This window comes from Tamandua tetradactyla, chromosome 9 (genome assembly GCF_023851605.1).
Source record: "Tamandua tetradactyla isolate mTamTet1 chromosome 9, mTamTet1.pri, whole genome shotgun sequence".
Lineage (NCBI taxonomy): Eukaryota > Metazoa > Chordata > Mammalia > Pilosa > Myrmecophagidae > Tamandua > Tamandua tetradactyla.
This window is the reverse complement of record NC_135335.1, coordinates 26,629,734-26,651,142: the sequence shown is the minus strand read 5'-3', so window position 1 is coordinate 26,651,142 and position 21,409 is coordinate 26,629,734. Positions and strand designations below refer to the sequence as shown.

Here is a 21,409-nt window from a genome sequence, read left to right as displayed (position 1 = left end):
GGCAGATAAGAAGACAAGAGAGCGGGATTTGAAGAGGAGTGTAGAAATGAAGCCTATCAGTAAGGGAAAAAGAGAGAGAAAAAACGATTTGACATAAAAAAAATCCAAAAGAAAAGATGTAGATGAAAGTACCACCTTTACAGTAATAATATTATATGTTAATGGATTGAACTCCCCAATCAAAAGACATAGACTGGTAGAATGGATTATAAAACAGGACCCATCTATATGCTGTCTACAAGAGACTCACTTTAGACCCAAGGACAAAATTAGGTTGAAAGTGAAAATTGGAAAATGCTATTTCACTTAAACAACAACCAGAAAATAATGGGGATAGCTTTACTAATATCAGACAAATTAGCCTTCAAATGTAAAACAATAAAAGAGAGACAAAGAAGGACACTATATGTTAATTAAAAGGACAATTCATCAAGAAGACATAACAATCATAAATATTTATGTACTGAGCCAGAGAACCCTGAAAGACATGACAAACACTGAAGCACTGAAGGGAGAGGTAGACACCTCTACAATAATAATTGGAGCTTTCAATAAAACATTCTCATCAATGGATAGAACATCTAGACAGATCACCAATAAGGGAACACAGATTTTGAAAAGTGTGATAAATGAACTAGACTCAGAAATTTACAGAACATTAAACCCCACAACAGTAGAATACACATTTTTCTTAAGTGCTCATGGATCTTTCTCCAGGATAAACCATATATTGGGTTAACAAGGCAGAGTTCAACAAATTTAAAAAGACTGAAAATATGCAAAAATTTCCTCAGATCACATTGCAATGAAGTTTGAAATCAATAACAGGAAGAAGGCCTGAAAATTCTCAAATACGTGAAGGATGAAAAATACTCATTTTTTTTTTGCATGGGCAGGCACCAGGAATTGCCAGGTCTCCAGCATGGCAGGTGAGAACCCTGCCTGCTGAATCACCATGGCATGCCCAATGAACAATACCCTTAAACAACAAGAGGATCAGGTAAAAAATTACAAGATAAATCAGTAAATATCTCAAAGCAAATGAAAATGAAAACATGACAGATAAAAATTTATGAGATGCAGCAAAATGGTGCTGAGAGGAAAATATATTGCCCTAAAAGCCTATATTTTAAAAAAGAAATAGTAAAAATCAAAGAATTAACTGTTTACATGGAAAAACTAGAGAAAAAGGGCAAATAAACCCCAAAGTAAATAGAAGAAAGAAATAACAAATATTAGAACAGAAATAAATGAAATTGAGAATATGAAAAATACAGAGAATGGAAGTTGATTCTTTGAGAAAATCAATAAAATTGATGCATCTTTAGCTAGGTGGATAAAAAACAGAATGCAAATACATAAAGTCAGACATGGCAGAGGCTACTCTTATGCAGGCTTCAGCTAGATATTGATATTTACCATGGTTTGCCAAACCTCAAACAAAACTAATACTGCCAACCCTAATGAAAACCCAAGGGCTCTATCTCAGATTCTACAAGGTTTCCATGCACTGTGTTTACTTTCCAGAAACCTTCAACCTCCACATGCGTTCCTGGACCAGATAAACCCTGAAACCCTGAGGAGCCAGTCTCTCCAGAACAACAGCTAGTTCCATCTCCCTATCCCATACTTTCAACAGATCTTTCCATCATGAAAAACTTTGAATGGGCATAGCACAAATACTCATAAAGACTGGGAGAAAGATCAAAGGAGAAGGTCAAGTTATATCAAAGGAGAAGGTCAAGTTATATCAAAGAAGATAGCATTTACCAAATGAGTATGACTGATGAATCATTATATTGATCTTTCTTTTAGTCTCCAGTGTCTTGGAGCAGCTAGAAATAAAAACCTAAAATTGTGAAACTGTAACCCATACCAAACTCTGAAATCTGTTCTATAACTAATTATTTTGGTGTGCTTTGAAATTTATTCCTTTTTTGTATATATATTATTTTTCATAATAAAAAAGTTTAAAAAGTTATCAAAATTCTCTATTACTACCTTCTTAGCTACATATTCTTTCCTTTTGTGATGAAAAGGCATTTCTCTGTGTTCTGAACTGATATTCTATTTAAAAATAAATTCTTTCATTATCGGTAATAAAAATGGCATGCTTATATTACTTTGCTTTTATGAAGTAATAAGAAGGAAAAAGTTAGAATTCAGATTTTTTTCATTATTTTTTCAATAAACAGCATAAGAATACAAGTGAAATGGGAAAATACATATTTAAAATTTGGATTAAAAAGAAATTTACATGAGCAAAATAAAACATTTTCTTTCTAAAAATATGACTTTGCATTAACATAATCTTTGAAAATTTTCACTTCTGTTATTTGTTTGCATATTTAATTCCAATATCCAACGAAACAGTACAAGTCATCTCATACTAAGTTAATCATTGTCTTACATTTGCTTTGCTTCCTTGTTTTTCCAATCCATCTTCCATTGTTTTCATAAAACTGAAGAGTCCTGCACCATTATCCTCTGGAAAATATTTTAGGTTCTCTGAGAAAATAGAACTGCCAGATTTCTGTAATTATAATATTTTCATACAAATTGTCTCATGTGACTGTGGAGATGCACAAGTCCAAATTCCATAAGATAGGTTGCAAGCTGAGAATTCTGATGAAGGCCCTGGATGAATTCTCCAGGAGAAGCTGGCAGTCTGCAATAAAGATGGAAGTACTATCCTTTGATTGCTGAAAGCACCACTCTTCTTTTAAAGCCTTCAATCGATTGAATGAGACTTCTGTCATTGTCGAAGACAAACTCTTCAGATAATTGTAGATGCAATCAGCCATAGATGCAATCAACTTCCTGATGACATAAAAATGACATGCTTTTGATGGAAAAAAATAGAATTCAGAATTTTATCACTATTTTCTTCAATAAACAGCTTGAGAATACAAGTCAAATTAAAAAATACATATTTGAGGTTTGAACATTGTCACAGTAACAATCAGGCCAATGCTTGCTTGTCCAAACAACTGGGTACCATATCCTAGCCGAGTTGACACATGAACTTAACTGCCACTGAAGAAATAAAAGGAAACTTTTTTCCCTTCATTTCTCAAAAGTGCCTCTCATTCTTATGATTCAGTATCTTCTATCAAAGGAAAAGAGAAAAGGGTATTTTGGCTTAAGTGAAAAATAACAATGGATCAGAAATGATTCATGTTGTCCTTAGAAAAGCACTTAAATTTAATGACAGGTTATAAAGGACTACAAAGTATCTAGAAATATGAAATTCAAACATTTACAACACAGGCAATTACTCCAAAACCACTTCTATGCTACTATTATTCCCAGCCATCAGTGGTAAGTGACTTTGAACCATTCTTCACAACTATATCTCTCATAAATCCAATAATAAGGACAATATTAATTATAATAATAGTAGTAATACTAATATAATTTGAAGGGATATATATGTGTGTGTATGTATACATATATAACTATTGTTACTTGTCACAAGAAACATATCACTTCCATGTATACAATGTCAAATGAAACATATCACTTCCAGGTATACAAGACAAATGAAAAAATACATATTTGAGATTTGAACATTGTCACAGTTACTATAATGAATTAAACTCAGAAACCCGTGTTGAATTAAATTCCCCAAAGCTGGGGTTTCTAACTCTAAATCTTCATATAATACTGCCTTCACTTGTTACAAGACAGCTGTTTTTCACTTATGTATCAGTCTCACACTCTTTACTTCACAGCCCTGCATACTTAAGCATTTTCTTTTCTTCTTTTAAGAACACTCCACACATTCACAGTTATCTGTACAGAGTGCTGTCACCACAAAAAGCTTTTGTAGTACAGATTTCTGTTTGGCCCAAGGGGCATAGTGTATTGAACTCAGCTAGATATAACATCAACCATTTATTATATTGCTATTTCTATTTACAAAGTTAAAATAAATTCACCTTTGAAGCTTCCTTAATATGATAAACTGCTAAATTTGAGACAGGATTATAATGTTTCTTTTCTGAAGCATTTTATTTATTGTTGAATTCTATCCAAAATTTCTTTGCACTAAAGACAGTAACAATGCCAGAATCTGTTTATTCAAAATTATATGTGAAGTGGTAGCCCCCAGAGCTTGTTAAATTTTATCTCAACAAATACATTGTATTTGCTACTAACCAAATACCTATAAAATTTAATTTTAAAAAAATGGAATTCTTTCGAACATTGGTCCAATGTTTGACTAGCAAAAATAAAAGGTTAACTGGATTTATAAATGACAAAAATATTAGTATCCTTGAAGACCTAGTTTTCCAATTTTGAGTGCACATCTATAGTTACCATAGAAATGTATTAATTATTGTTTAAAGCCTTAGCAAATAATATCCTAAAAAATAATTTTCTTTTTATTTTCTTTGCCTGTGTCATTGTGAAACCCATCAATATTATGAACCAAACACTGGAAATTCTAAGTCAAGTATCTTTTAAAAAACGAATGTTTAATGCAGGTTGTCAAAGAGAAAGCTCTACAAGAGACTCATGCATCAAACATATAAATTTATATATCATACAGACATTAGTGGCTATATAAGGAACCATACATTAAGGTTAGTTTATAGAGTGATATGAAGGAAATAGCTTTATCTTGACCATAATCTGGGTCCTTTTCATTGTTCTTTTTATTAATGTAATTTGAAAAGGAAAAATTTCCATGGTGTTGGTCTTTATAATAAAGTGTAGAACAAATCCAACAAGGTGCCTACCCTCTTGAAGGTTGCAATGCTGAAAAAATTTTTATTTCTACAAATTTTATATCTATATATTGTTCTATTAAACAAACGAAGTTGAATAGATAACTGTGATTAATGAAGATATTTCCAGAATTTACAAATATAGGCATATTCAAGGAAGATGCATATGGATGGGATGAAGTCAAAAGGTAAATTTGATATCACGGAATATATAACTCTATATAATTAAAATAAACAGCAAACCAAATCTGTCTCTTTTTTTCCTGATTCTTGTGTTTCCATCACTTATGGCTGCATCAAAAATTTTAGAATAAGAAAGTTGTAATGAAGAAGCAAAAAAATAAGTGAGGGTAGATGGTTCAATCTCCCTAAAAGAGCAGAATGGCTGGCATGCAAGAGCAGAGGTGGAAGAGTTAACCAAGGAAAGAGTAGGATTGCGGCTTGGGGCTTGCCTAGCCCGACCGCACTGGGGTCTCGTCCTCGGATGTGGTTCGGCCGGAGAGCGGCGTCAGCCGAGACCACGGGGCTCGAAGGTCTGGAGGGCGCGCGAGCACAATAAACCGAGACTAAAGAATAATAGCAGTAATTTATTGCATAGGGCTCGCGGGACCTAGCTGGCTGGCAAGGCTTACAGGCTAAGACCCCGACAGGAGGAAACACAAAGAATATATAGGGTTGGTGAGGGGGAGTTAATTAGAGGTGAAGAAACTTTGATGGGCAGCTGGTATGGTGTCGCGTAGGATGTGGATTGGCTAGGAGGTGTGTTGAATATTATAATGGGTGGTGAGGTGAGGAGTGTACATGGTCTAATGAAGAAGAGGTGAAAAGGTGGTGCGATATATGCTCAGGAGTTGCTAGGCAGGGGGTTAGAATAGCAAGGCTTGCAAGAACGAGAGATGTCTGGATATGTCAGGGCATGTTAAGGCAGATAAGAGGCAACAGTTACAAATATATGCAGCATAGGATGAATCCAAATGATTATGAGATGGAGAGGAGAAATTCTGAGAAATTTAAAATAACTGAATAGACTCTTCACTGAGACCTTCTTTGTTGTCATAGGCCTAAATCCAAAAGATGGTTGGAAAACTATGCAACTCTTCTTGGAGGGAAAAATATGATAGAGAATCACCAATAGAGGAATAAAAGAAGGGGAGAGGTATAGGCTAAGTGGGTTATCATCATCAATATTTTATTTTGTATAAATGGAATTCCTTCATGTAATTATAAAATTTAAAATTTGGCTGTGTTCATGAGTGAATTAGGTCAGATGAACTAGGGCTAGTTTTGAGGAGGGACTGGGAAATCCTGATGTTTGTTTGTTCATCAGTGGGGATGCTACAGTGAACAAGATGATGGAAAGCAACCATGAAAAAAATGAAAATTTTGAGACAAATACAGATTCTGTTGAGAAAGAAATTAAAGAAGATCAGGATGATTTCAAGTGGAAAGTTAATTTCTTGAACACTTTTAATAATGTGGTCTCTAAAAACTAATGAACATTGAGATTAGGCAAACCTCTTTACTTCTCACTTAAGAACAGATGGCATCGTTATAATCCTCCTTTAAGCTGTTACTGTATGGGCGGTAGAATTATCAAGGGTAAGAATAGTTGTGATTATGGGATTTTATATGGGATGACTGAATTCATGTCCTGATATCTTGGTAGAAGAGCTAGAATCTATATTCTCATGACACAATGTAGTTATTTTTGTCAAAGTTTGGAAGGGTATGATGATGAGGGTGAAGGGTGTTTAAAATGCTGATTAATATCCACAATTATGGTAGAGAGACTCTCCTGCTACCCAAATCATCCCTTGGTGACAGCAGGAGCAGTGGAATTAAGGGAGAAAAAAAAGCAAAAGCTTAAGTTATAAGAAACAGCATTTAAAGTAGAAAGGACTTTCTTATGTCAAAGCTGAAGTTTCAAAGGGTTGGACAATGGGGGTGTAAGCATGAACAAGAAAGAGGTGAGATGGAGGTGGGTCTAGGGATGACAAAATCGAAAGTGAAGGAGAAGGCTGAACTCAAGGCAGCAAGTGAGATGCTAAGAAATACTAACATTTTCTCCTTGGGGTTGATTAATTTCTGAATATAAAATTTGAAAATATTTGTTTTCTATATGTTTAAATTAATTGAAAATATTTGATAAAATGTTACCTAAAATTTGTAATGTTTTAAACCAATTAGAAAATAGTAAACTACTTTGCTAAAAGAAAATTACTGTTTTAAAAAGTCAATGCTGTTATTGAGCATATTAGGGCAAATCATTAAGATTATTTATAGACAGTATAAATACTACTTCTCCCTTCCCACTCACCCCCACCCACATCCACACAAGCATACACTCACAATTAAATATCTCATTGCCATAATTCTCAAAGGGAATCTTATAAGCCTGTCTAGGAATATAGATGTTTGCAGATGTTTCCCTACTTACTACTGAGACACAACGTCACATTACATTTATAAGCACTGCACTAAATTTATGCAGATTGCATTGTGTCTAACTTTGGTAGTGCCCTATCAAAAACATTTTAGAATTAAAAACTGGGAATTTTATCTAAATAGATCAGTTCAGCTTGAACAGAGCCATGATTTACTTTCTGACATTTACTGCAAATTATCAGCTTTTTCTGAGAAATGTAAGATGCCTGGAGTTCCCTTGCTAAAGATGGTGACTTGAGGATTGGGGGTGTATCTTGATGGTAAACAGAAATAATAGTGCCAGACATATCAACTAAATTCAGCAAAATGAACAGCAAATACTGTAAATGAAAAATGCTTAAGAAATTATTGCTGTAGTTCTTTGTCTTACATTTCCAAATAAAAATGACTTGTTTTTTCTGTAGAACATTAGTTTACTTATTCTGTCTTTCCCTGGATGCAAAACATAGGAAATATAATAAGGAATAGGCTCACCTGCATTCTACAGGTCAAGGATGCCATGTAAAGTAGTCTTCTCCACTATTTTTATGTATTCATAGACATGTCTTGACTATGGATTATTTAAATCTATGAGAAAATGGGTATCTACTATACTACATTGCAACTATCACCATGGTGCCCAAGAAAGAATATAAACATCTCTTATTACCAATGCTGAACAAGAGTACTGTTTAATCTCTGAGAGCTTTCCCAATTGCATTCACTTCCACAACACTTTTCAGCTAACTCAAAACTAAGACCTAATACTCTATAGTTTTTCCTTCTCTTCTGAAATAGAAATTAAATTTAGATGCCAAATTGGATAAAGATAAATGACAGATGATCAGTTAAGGTTTCTCAATTAAAAATGAATGTCCTATAATTAAAAATAAATGGTGACCCTCTATTTTATATATCTTTTTTGTAATGAACAGACGGTGATAAAATTTTTATTTATTTTATTTAATTTACTGAAATATATATGTTTCCTCTATGGTTTTTATTAACTGAGTATTTGGAAAGAAATAGAAATGATGTGTGTTTAGAAAATGCTTTCAAAAGAAGCTACTAGGTTACATTTAATTATTAACATATATTCTTTAAAAGTTATGTCAGTTTTTAAAATGGCTCCAGGTTAATTGGTATTGGCTCATGTTATTTTCAGTATTTGCAGAGTAATATGTTTAAGAGAATGAATGGCATTTATTCCTCATTCCAGGAGATAAACATGATTCTGGGCAAGGTTTCCAGTCAAAAAAAGATCAAATGGATTATAAGAGAACAATGCATGCAATCTAAATGAAGTTTCATATCAGAGATATGGAGTCATGTGAACTGAGGACAGTTTTATGACTTTGTGCCTCAATAATCCCTGTAATAGTTGAGGCACTGTGATTCTTGTGACTGAATAAAAATAACAAGACCACCAAAAACATGCTTTAAAAGGAATTTCTGCTGGAATATCATGGGGCTGTCACAGATGACACGAATATTCAAATCTAGCTCTAAACACCAGTAAGCCAAAGCAGAAAACGCCCATCTGTGCCAAGAAACAATCTAGGACACCTGTGTTTGTGACCACTTATGTGCTTCTCTTGGCTCAACTTGCATCTAAAATGACCAAGAAAGTTATTACTACCAAAGAAACAAGAACTTAAGAGTGTTGTGGCAGTACTGCTTTGTTTTTCCATCAAGAATGTTAGTCACTGACCCTGAAATATATTACCAGAGAATTTTAATAAAACCATTTTATTTATTTGGTCTTTTAATTTTAATTCATATGTGGTTTAAGTATATAAATAATATAATAACATAAAGCATTTTAAGAATGTAGATATGTTTTTATTTTAACAGGTAACTGACCTTTAAAAACATATTATACTTTGATAGAATATAGTAAAATATAATAAATATAATAGTTCACATTTAATATGACTCTTACCCTCAAGAAAGGAAATATATTATTCACTAAACTGTTTTTGTATCTTTGTTAATGTTTTGTTTTCCTTTAGGGGTGATGGCAGAGGAATTATCTGTTTGTTTTTACCTAAAATGTAAAATTTTATGGAGGGATATTCTATTCCTGTCTAAATCATTCAGGGGAGATTTTTTGAGTAGCTTTGTCAAACTTCTCAAACTGGATTACTGGAAACCCTGGAGTCCATGCCAATTGTGTGTAAGACATCATAGAACAAAGTCATTTAATTGGAACACCAATCCTACTCAAAGATATACAGAGGAAAATTTAGCCAATGTACTTCATTAACAGCTCTTGATGAATTTTTTCTGGTAAATAAAATTCAAGTGTACTATGGAAAAAGCCCTAAGTCAATGTGAATTTTAAGTGAAAATGTAAAAGTTCAAAGCAGGCTACTTCCAACTTGAGCCTCAGGGCTTGCAGCGGATGCATAAGGAGTCTCCAAAGTGTAGGTCCCAGGCCTGGGATTAGAATTCATTTGGAATTAACTTGTGAAATGGAAAGGTTCTGGATGTGGGCCACAGCCCTCCTGCCTGTCTTCCTTCATGGAGATGAGCACACAGCCTGTTCCCCACTGGACATCCCTCCCACGGATGCACAGGTGCAGGACACTTGGCACCCGGGCCATCTCCTGCCCACTTCATGCCCTGTGTGGCCAGAGGCTCTGAGACCCCTGCCTGCACAGTGAGCAGCCTCAGCTGCTCCCTCAGTGGGGTGAAGTTATCTTGCATCTGTACAGTGCTACCTGGACTTTCGGTAAAGGTGTAGATGTTTCAAAACAGGGATGCCAGCACTGTTTTTAGGTGGGGGAATCAGACACCACCATGCTCATGTTCCTGAGCTTCTCAGCATCCTGCCACATGGGCATGATGCCACATGGCAACATCCCACCCTGTGGGGGCAGGCGTGTGTGGGCAGGGGGACCCAGGGCAGTGTCCCACACATGCGCACAGCCCAGACTCCCCTTAGCACTGCTAAATGACTTCAGCACCAAAAGGGATCATTTTCTCAGGGCTTCCACTTGAAAAATGAAGTGTTTGTGGGTGCTTCATAGAGAAATCACACCAGGAAAAGAAAAGAAGGAAAACGCCCCTAAACAAACCCCAACACATATGGTTGCTTTAATGGTTCTCCCTGGGGTGCTGGCAGCCACTTTGCCAGTGTTTTAGGGCTGATGCTCCTTACTCTTCAAGAGGCTTGTGCTCTGTATTTGTGGCTAGTTGTTAAGAAGGTGTATCACCTTCAAAGGTTGCATTCTACTACTTTCACTGGACACTCTCTCAATTCACTTCAAGGGTCCGAGGTTAGGAGTAGGCTGAAGGAAACTTAGCTTTGTTCAGAGCTTGGCCAGGAGGTCTGAGATTGAGACCAAGGGTCTTCTGTGAGCTCTGTGGACAACAGGTGCAGCCCCTGTCTCTAGAACACGGGACTGGGAATGGCCATCCATGTCTCAGTTTTCTGGACACTGTGACAGAGTCCACATGCTGCTTGGCCTCACAATGGGAGCTTTTTGGCTCACAGTTTGGAGGCTGGCCGCCCACAAATGAAGGCTGTGCAGGCCAAGCTTTCTCCCAGAGCTGCAGGGCTCTGGCGCAGGCTCACCCAGTACTTGGGGCTCTGGGGCTGGTGTCTCTGTTTCACATCCACAGACCATCTGTTTCCTGATGTCTGTGCTTCTGGTTTCCACTGTCTCTTGCCTTCCTTTTCTCTACTTATGAATGTCTTGTCTCTATACTGCTCTAGGAATGTGGATGAAGACCACCTGCTTCAGAGGGCCCTCCCTGGCCGGGCAGGGCCTGAGCTGGTACGGCAAAGCCCATGACATTAGAGACCTGTCAGATGCAGAAGAGGGGCCTTGCTGAGAAATCATTTCCCCAGCCATGCCCGACCCTGGATTCCACCAGCCTCTCAGCTCCTTCTACCAGCTCTGCCAACACAATGAGACCTCAGTTGACCTCGGAATTCCTAACACCTGGCCCCCACAGAGGCCAGTCTAGGGCCCACCTGGCCTCTGCCTCACCCTCCCCACCCTGCAGAAGGCAATAATGGCTTGACAGGCACATACAGAGGCTCTGGGCATGACCTTGACCTTGAGCAGGCTTGGATTTGGAACCCAGCTCTGTACAGGCCAACTGGGTGACCCAGGGCAGCTCACTTGACCTCTCTGAGCCTCAATTCTTCCATCTGTGAAAGATGGACTAAGCTGCATCTGAGCCATCATTGGTTTGTGCAGATCCAGGACAGGGCTGGCAATGGAGCACACTCAATAGTGGTGGTGTTTAGCTTTTAAATAGACTTTATTTTTTTAGAGCAGTTCTAAGTTTACTTGAAAAAATTGTGCAGTTACTGCAGTGTTCCCACCTAGTCCCTCCCCACAGCACCGAGTCTCTCCTACCACTCACACCTCACATTAGGACAGTGCATCTGTTACAATGGTTGGATGAATCCATTCTCAATACATTTACTATTAACCAGAGGGCACAGTCCTCAGCAGTGTCTAGCAGGATCAGGGTTTGTAATTTTAGCCTTTCTAACAGGTGCATAGTCAGATCTCACAGTTGTTCCCAATAATGTGCTTTTAAGACGTTCCTTGGGTTACAAGTTACCAGGTCAGCTCAGAAGCATTCAGCCCCTTCTGGAAATGCAGTGGAAGCCCTGGAAAAAATTGAGAATTTTGCAGTCAGGCCAGCGGCGGCAGTTCCCTCACCTACTTCACATTTCGTCCTCGCCATCCTTGCCTGTGGAAAGTTCTTCTCCCTACACTCCAGACCCTGTGTGGTTGGCAAGAGGGAGAAGAAGAGACATGCCAAAGGTTAGAGCATGGGATCTGCCCCATGTGCCAGAGCTGGGGTGGCTTCCCCCTGAGCCAAACCCGAGGCTGAACCACTATCCTTCTTGTCTTCTTCCCGGGAGACACTCGGTAAGTATTTGCTGAGTTTGTGAGTGAATGTGTAAAGGAGTAAATGAGGAAAAAAGAAGTTGGGCTTCCCACTTGAAACACAGCCTGGAACAGACCTAAGTGACTATGTGAATGAATGAATGAATGAATGATGCACCTCCATGTGCAAATATCCATTTCAGCCCCTTTCGATTCTTTTGGTTATATACCTAGCAGTGGGATTATTGGGTCATACGGTAATTCTATACTTAACTTTCTGACCCTGTTTTCCACAGCAGCTGTACCATTTCACACTGCTACCAACAACATATGAGGGCTCCTATTTCTTCATTCTCAACATCCTCACCATCACTGGTAGTTTTCAGTTTTTTAAAAATAGTACTATTTTAATCAGTGTGAAACAGTATCTCATTGTTTAATTTTTGCATTTCCCTAATAGCTAATGATGTCGAGCATCTTAGCTCATCATACAAATCTTGGCCATTTGTATGTCTTTTTTTGAGAAATGTCTATTGGAGATATTGCCCATTTTTCAATTGGTGTTCTAGTTTGCTAGCTGCTGGAATGCAACACGCCAGAAACAGATTGGCTTTTAATAAAAGGGGATTTATTTTGTTAGTTCTTCAGAGGAAAGACAGCTAACTTTCCACTGAGGTTCTTTCTTACATGGGAAGGCACAGGATGGTCTCTGCCAGCCTTCTCTCTAGGCCCCTGGGTTTCAACAACTTTCCCCGGGTTGACTTCTTTCTGCATCTCCAAAGGCCTGGGCTGAGCTGCAAGTGCTGAGATGAGGAATGCCGAGCTGCTTAGGCTGTGCTACATTGCGGTCTCTCATTTAAGCACCAGCCAATTAAGTCAAACAGCAGGCACGCCTCCTAGCCTATTGCAGATGTAAATCAGCAACAGATGAGGTTTATGTACCATTGGCTCATGTCCGCAGCAACAAAACTAGGTATGCTCACCTAGCCAAGTTGACAACTGAATCTAACTACCACAATTTGGTTATTTGTCTTTTTGTGGTTGAGTGGTAGGAATTCTTTACATATTCTGAATATTAAGCCTTTATCAGATAAATGGTTTACAAATATACACTTCCATTCTGTACGTTGTCTTTTTACTTTCTCGACAATGTCCTTTGATGCACAAAAGGTTTTAATTTTGGTTAAGTCCTATTTTTTTCTTTCATTGTTTGTGCTTTGGGTGAAAAGAGTAAGAAAACATTGTCTAACACAAGATCCTGATGATGTTTCCCCATGTTTCCTTCTAGGTGTTTTATAATTTTAATTCTTACAGTTATCTCTTTAGTCCAATTTGAGCTAATTATTGTATATGATGTAAGGTAGGGGTCTAATTTCATTATTTTCTGTATGGTCAGTGTTCTCAGCACTATTTGTTGAAACGATTATTCTTTCCTCATTGGGTGGAATTGATACCCTTGCCAAAAGTCACTTGACCATATAAATGCGAGGATCAATTTCTGAGCTCTCAATTGGATTCCATTGGTCATTATGTCTGTCCTTGTGCCAGTGCCATGCTGTTTTGGTTATTGTCACTTTGGAATACAGTTTAATATTAGAAGGAAGGTCTTAATCATCCTTATTTGTTTGCTTTTTCAACATGGGTTTTGGCTATTCATATTCCATATGAATTTGACTGTCTTTCCCATTTCTGAAAAAAGGGCTTCTGGATTTTGATTAGGGTTGCACTGAATCTATACATCACTTTGGGTAGAATTGACATCTTAACAATATTTAGTCTTCCCATCAATGAACACAAAACATGCTTCTATTTATTTAGGCCTTCTTTAATTTCTTTAAGCAACATTCTGTCATTTTCTGTTTACAAATCCTTTACATCCCATGTTAGATTGATTCCTATGCATTTGGTTATTTTAGTTGCTATTATAAATGGAATATTTTTCTTGATTTCCTCTACAAAATGTTTGCTACTAGTGTATAGAAACACTGCTGATTTTTTCACGTTGATCTTGTTGTACCCTGACACTTTGCTGAATTTATTTGATTTGGTTTTGTTGTGGATTTTTAATTTGTAGGATCATGTTATTTGCAAATAGGGAAAGTTCTACTTCTTTCCAATTCAGATGCCTTTTATTTCTTTCTCTTGCCTGATTGCTCCGGCTAGAACTCCCAACAGAGTGATGGTGATGATGGGTTCCTTGTGTTGCTCCTGATCTAAGAGGGAAAGCTTCCTGGCATTTACCTGACATTAGTGGTGGAGTTTTCATATGTGCCCTCTATTGGATTGAGGAAGTTTCCCTCTATTCCTAGTGTTCTGTTTTTATCAAGAAGTGTTTCTGGCTTTTGTCAAATGTGTTTTCTGTGCCAACTGAGATGACTGTGTGTTTGTTTAATTCATTCTAATAATGCAGTGACTATATTAATTGTTTTTCTTATGCTGAGCCACCCTTGCATTCCTAGGGTAAAACCCACTTGATCATTATATATAATTCTTTTAATAATCTGTTGGGTTCAGTTTGCTAGTGTTTTCTTTAGCATCGTTTAGTTTATACTTTTTCTTGGCCACACAGAAATTTCTAATTTTCATGGAGACAAGAGTCAATTTCTTTTTCATCTATGACTTAGGAAGTCATGTCTTTTATTGGAAGTTCTTCCTCACTCTAGATAATTTCAACATTTATAACCCTCTCTTCTAAGAAAGTTAGTCCTATTCATTCGGTTGCTTCTCACAAAATAGAACTGTTATAAGTTTCACAAATGAATAAACAGTATAAATCTATTTATAGTAATATAATTAAATATTTATAAGACTTATAAATGTACAAGGTTCCTCAATGAGCATAGTATTCCTATAATTTTTTGGTGTTTTTTTTTTTTGTTGTTGACTCTAATCTATCTGGAATTTATATTTCTATGTAATGGGAGGCAAGGATATGCCTTTACTTTTGTCATATGGATAACTATTTGTCCTTATATCATGTTTCTGTACACTCTGAAATTCTTGTCTTGAAACACCACATTCATCAGAAACCACCTGATTTTTGCATGTGTTTGAGTGTTCTCTATGCTGTTCCATTAATTCATTTGTACTTTCCTCTGCCAATTCCACTTGGTTTGAATTATTAAAACTCTATAGTGCATTTTGATAACTGGAAGGACATATCAATCATATTATTCTCCAATTTTTTCAGGTGAGCTATAGAATCAGCTTCAATGTCTTCAATAGTCCCATTCTATTTTTATTTTTTCTTTGATACTTTGCAATTTACAGGTGCACATAAGTAGTAGGGTGCCCTTCCACCCTGAGAGCTGCCCCCACCCACCCGGGGCACCGGGGTCTCTGTGCACCTCTCCACACATCGTCTTTCCTGGCTCCCCACTGGTTGGGGGGCTGCCCCACCGCCTTGCTTCCCCGTGTCCCTCCTGGTGGCCCTGTGGAGAGACTTGATCCTCCACAGTCCCCATCATGACCTTTGGGACTCCCTCCTCCTGGCCCCTCCCCAGGCATCCAGGTCCAGGAAGACCCACCCAGGTGCCATCAGTCCGATTTGTCTGTTCATCTGTTCTTTCTCCCTGGGAGGGCCAATCTCTGTGCTGGGGGTCCTGTTCCCAGAGGCTTCTCCCAGACAAAGCCCAAGGCTGTGATGTTTCAGGAAAGCAAAGCAGCTTTCCAAAAAGGGCCGGCCCCCAGGGACGGATGCCAGGCCAATGTCCCTGCTCCCACAAGCTCCAGGCAGGACTCTAGCCTGAGGCCACATGCCTCCCCAGGGACCCATGCTTTTTTTTCTGGGGAGAGGAGGATGCACAAGGATATGCTGGAAGCCAGGCAGTCTACACATGCAGTGACAAAACAACCAGCTATGGGACTGGACTGGATCTCTGTGGCAGGTGCCTCCAGGAACAGGAATGGGAGGGAGAGCCTCTCCAATGCCCCACTAGACAGGGCGCCCCTGGGGCTGCCCTTCCACCCACACCCCATGCCCAGGGTTAATGCCACCATCAAAGACTACAACCAAAACAGAGGCACAACACCTAGGTGGCTTCTTTGGATTTGTGGGGCCACCTCATTTGAGTGTACTACTCTGGTCCATTTATTTACCTAGTGACAAGAAAACCTGCTAGCTTTGAGTGGGGACCAGAACAAGAAGAGGCCCTGTAACAGGTTCAGTCTGCTGTGCAAGCTGCCCTGCCACTTGAGCCGTATGATCCAGCAGATCCAACAGTGTTGGAAGTGGCAGTGGCAAATAGGGATGCTGTCTGGAGTCTTTGGCAGGCCCCTATAGGAGAATCACATGCCAGACCCTTAGGATTTTGGAGTAAAATCTTGCCTTTCTCTGCAGATAACTACACTGCTTTTGAGAAAGAGCTTTTGGCCTACTACTGGGCCTAGTTAGAGACCACATGCTTAACCATGGGACCTGAGTTGCCTATCATGAGCTGGGTGTCATCTGACCCACAAGCCAAAAAGTTGGGCGTGCACAGTAGCACTCCATCATAAAGTGGAAGTGGTTTATATGACATAGGGCTCGAGTAGGCCATGAAGGTACAAGAAAGTTACAGAAGGAAGGGTCAAACATGCCCGTGGCCCCCACACATACCACACGACCTTCTCTTTCCCAGCCTGTAGCTATGGCCTCAGGGGAGTTCCCTGCCATCAGCTGACTGAGGAAGAGAAAACTCAGCCTTGGCCTGTAGATGGTTCTGCACAATATGCAGACACTATCTGAAAGTGGACAGCTACAACATTATAGCCCCTTTCTAGCATGTCCTCAAAGGACAGTGGTGAGGGGAAAGCCACTGAGTGGGCAGAACTTCCAGCATGCATTTGGTTGTTCATTTTGGTTGGAAGGAGAACTGGCTGGAGGTACATCTGCCTACTGGCTCATGGGCCATTGCCGTGTTACTGGATGATCAGGGACTTGGAAGGAATATGATTAGAAAATTGTGACAAAGAGGTCTGGGAAGACCTTTCTGAATCGATGAAAAACACAAAGAAATCTACATCCCATATGAAAGCTTCCCAGAGAGGGATTTCAGCAGAAGAAGATTTTAATAAGCAAGTGGATAAGATGACCTGTCCCTGTGGATACCAGCCTGCCTCCTTCCCCGCTACTCCCACCACTGTGCAATGGGCTCAGGAACAGGCATGAAATTATGCATGGGCTCAAAAACATGGACTTCCACTTCAAGGCTGACCCAGCCAGGCCACTTCTGAATGCCCAATCTGCCAGCAGCAGACACCCACATTCAGTCCCTACTATGTATGGCACCACTCCCCAAGGTAATCAGCCTGCTACCTTGTGGCAGGTTGATGACATTGGATCACTTCCATCATGGATGGGGCAGTGATTTGTTCTAACTGAAATGGACACATACTACAGATGTGGGTATCCCTCTCCTAAAAGCAATGCTTCTGTCAAAACATTAATCCATGGACTTACAAATGCCTTATCCACCATCATGGTATTACACACAGCATTGCTTCTGATCAAGGACCACTCATGGCTAAAGAAGTGTAGAAATGGGCACATGCTCATGGAATTCTCTGATTGTACCATATTCCCCATCATTCTGAAGTAGCTGGATTGATAGAATGGTGGAATGCCCTTTTAAAAACTCAATTACAGGTGAGATGGGGGGAGAATTCAACTTCCCCATTTGGAGAACTCCTGATATTCTCACAAGCAGAGGGGACAACCAAATTAATAGGCTGAGCCCTCAAACTTGGAGTTTGTTCATATGGAACTTATTCCTGCAGAGCCTGAACTAAGCCTACTTAAAATTAGGCCCAAGACCTCAGTCTCTCTAAGCACAACTCTGTAAGTGAAATCACATGCCCTTTCCCCTACATGGGACATGATCCAGGGGTGAAAGTCTCCCTGGCGATGTGGGAGATGACTCCCAGGGATGAATGCAGACCTGCCACCATGGGATCAACAATTCAATCCTGACCAAAAGGGGGAAAAGAACTGTAATTAATTAAGTATCAGTGGCAGAGAGAATTAAAATGGAGTTGAGAGGCCACTCTGCAGGCTTCTCTTATGCAAGCTTCAGGTAGAATTTGCTACCTTTTATAACCTGTCAACCCCCAATCAAGACCATTCCTGCCAATCCTAAAGAATACCAAGAGGAAAATATGATTCCACAAGGGTTCCGTGCATTAGAGTAACTTTCCAGAAATCTACAACTCCCAGATGGGTCCCTGGTCCAGATAAGTCCTGAAATCTACCCTAGCCTTTCCAGAACATCAGACAGCTCCATCTCCCTACTCAATATTAGTGAAAACCCTTCCAATATGAAAAATTTAGAACTGCCAAAGCCCAAACACTCCTAAAGAGAGATATGGAAAGATCAAAGGTGATGGCAGAGTTATACAGAGAAGGAAGTATTTAACAAATGAATATGAATGCTGAATCATTAAGCTGATATCTCTTTTAGTCTCCAGTAGTTGAGAGCAGCTAGAAACAAAAACCTAAAATTGTGAAAATGTAACCCATGTCAAACTCTGAAATATGTTCTACAACTAATTGTGGTACTGTGCTTGAACTTTATACCTTTTTTGTGTATTTGTTATTTTTCACAAAAAAAGGCAAAAAAGTCAATTGTTATGATAAAAAAATATTTAAGCCCTCTAGCCTGCTATATTCTAGAGTAGCTAGAAGGAAAATCTGAGAGAATCGTAAGGTAGCCCATGATAAATGCTGGTATTGCTCCTGTAACTTTGTGTTGAAGAGTGCTTTGAAAACTATTGCTTTTTTATTTCTTTGCTTTGTATATATGTTATACTATACAATAAAAAAGTTAAAAGCCAAGAAAAAATTTTTAAAAAATTATAAAGTAGTATTACATCAAGGTTAAAAAAATGTATTAGGCCTAAGATTCACCCCCAGAGAACCTCTTTTCATGTTCAGATGTGGCCTCTTCTTCTCACCCAACATGGCAAGCAAACTCACTGCCTTCTCTACATGGGACATGACTCCCAGGGGTGTCAACCTCCTTGGCAATGTGGGACAGAAATCCTAGAATGAGCTGGGACTCGGCATCAAGGGATTGAGAAGAACTTCTCAACCAAAATGGGGAAGAAAGAAATGAGACAAAATAAAGTGTCAGTGGCTGAGAGACTTCAAACAGAGTCGATTGGTTATTCTGGAAATTATTCTTACACATTATATAGATATCCCCCTTTTAGAGGCTACAGGGAAGTGCCTGAAACTGTAGAGCTGTGTTTCCATAGCCATGTTTCTTGAAGAGGATCATACAGCTTTCACAATGTGACTGTGTAATTATGATTACCTTGTGCCTGCTGCTCCTTTTATCTATGGTATGGACAGATAAGTAAAACATATGCACTAAAAATAAACAAATAATATGGGGAACAAATGTTGAACTTAAAATATATATATATAGGATAGATGGAAATACTAGTGGTCAATGAGAAGGAGGGGTAAGGGTTATGGTATGTATAAGCTTTTACTTTTTTCTCTATTTCTTTTTCTGGAGTGATACAAATGTTCTGAAAATGATCATGGGGATGAATATACTACTATGTGATGACACTGTGAGCCACCGATTGTACACCATGTATGGAATGTTTGTATGTTAAGAATGTATGTGCTTATACATTGTTATCAATAAAAATAGAATGAGAAAAAACAAACTCAATTACAGGGGGTGCAAGGGTAGTTCAGAGGTAGAATTCTCACCTGCCATGCACAAGACCAGGGTTCGATTCCCAGCAGTGTACTTTCCCCTCACCAAAAAAAATTTTTTTCTTTTTCAACAAATGGTGCTGTAATAACAGGATACTCCCATGGTAAAAGAATGTAATGCAACACCACCACACATCATACAAAAAACCAAACAAACCAAAACCTCAGTTATGGCACCAACTGGGTGGCAATACCTTGCAGGGCTGGGGCAGTGTTATTCAGGAGGCTGTGCATGCTATGAATCGGCATCTTCTCTATGGTGCTGTTTCTCCCATAGGCAGGATTCGTGGGTCCAGGAATCAAGGGGTGGAAGTGGGAGTGGCACCCCTTCCTAGGATCTACTAGAGAAAGTTTTGCTTTCTGTCCCCATGACCTTAAGCTCTACTGGTCTACAGGTTTTAGTTTCAAAAGGAGGAGTGCTTCCATCAGAAGACAGAACACCACATCTGGCCACTTTGGGCTCCTCCTGTCTCTGAGTCAATAGTACTTCCTGGGCTGACTGATCTTGATTTTCAAGGGGAAATAGGACTGCAACTAAACAACAGAGGTAAAGAAAAGTTTGGAATACAGGAGATCCCCTATCTATTAGTACCACCAAGCCCTGTGATTAAAGTCAATGGAAAAGTACAACTCAACCCAGGTAAGACTACTAATAACCCAGAAACTTCAGAAATGAAAGTGTGGGTCACCCTATCAGGCAAAGAACCATAGACAGCTTTGGTGCCTGGAATGGGTAGTGGAAGAAGGGAATGATAAATTCAAGCTAAACCACATGACCCATTGCAGAAATGAGGGCTGGAAAGGCTACAAGTGTGTCTTCCTTGTTTTATTATGAATACGTTAGTATGTGTACATAAAGCAAATACGTTTGTTTTTTCCCTATCCTGTCACCTCACCACATAACGTGTTTTATTAGTTTTATGTCATTGTATTTAAGATACAGGGTATCAAGTTCAGGAGTGAATATTACCCAAGGACTTGCAAACTGTTCTGGGGAAAGGGTTAGTAAATTTCCAGTTGTACACAGGACAGCTCAACCATGTTAGGTGAAAGTATGACTGTTAATTGTTTTTATTTAGAAAGAAAATATGGTTTATGGAGATGTGTTTGGCACGTTGATAAGGGGTAGACTGTGATGGTAAATATCATATGTCAGTTTGACTGCTCATGGTATCCAAATATTTGGTCAAGCAAGCTCTGGCCTGATGGTGACCACGAGGGTACTTCATGATTCATATCATCAGTTGACTGCATCTATGGTTGATTACATCTACAATCAACAAAAGAAACTGCCTTCAGCAATAAATCTCATCTAATCAGTTGAAGGCCTTGAAGGAAGAACTGTGGATTTTAGCCGTCAGAGAGAATTTTCACCTCTTCCAGCCCGCCAGCTTCTACTGGGGAATTTATTCAGGCGAATTGCCAACTTGCAGCCTGACCTAAAGAATTTGAACTTGCCAATTCCCACAGTCACGTGAGCCAGTTCCTATAATAAATCTCATATCATGTACATACATATAGATAGAGATATACAGATATACATAATTATACAATCCTGTTGGTCGTTTCCCTGGAGAGCCCTGATGGGGGGAAAGGAGGGACCAGAAGATGCTTCACAAAGCTAGTGAAGGTGAAGCTGAGCCTTGAGGATGAATGAAATTCTGCATGCCTGAGCAAGGTGGCTAGAA

At 39.0% G+C, this 21,409-nt stretch overlaps 1 protein-coding gene across 6 annotated transcripts in view; it reads right to left on the bottom strand.

Moving 5' to 3' along the window:
- Window positions 1–1,745: 1,745 nt before the first annotated feature.
- The window catches only part of LOC143646854 (uncharacterized), a 57,508-nt gene continuing 37,844 nt past the window's right edge, over window positions 1,746–21,409 (bottom strand). For 5 of the 6 annotated variants that reach the window (XM_077116259.1, XM_077116255.1, XM_077116257.1 and 2 more), the window contains one exon: window positions 9,143–11,790. In XM_077116259.1, the coding sequence (XP_076972374.1) occupies window positions 11,751–11,790 (40 nt within the window). In that variant the 3' untranslated portion in view covers window positions 9,143–11,750. Of the gene's footprint in view, window positions 2,821–9,142; window positions 11,791–21,409 lie in introns of those variants that run through there. The other variant, XM_077116256.1, reaches the window with a different exon arrangement.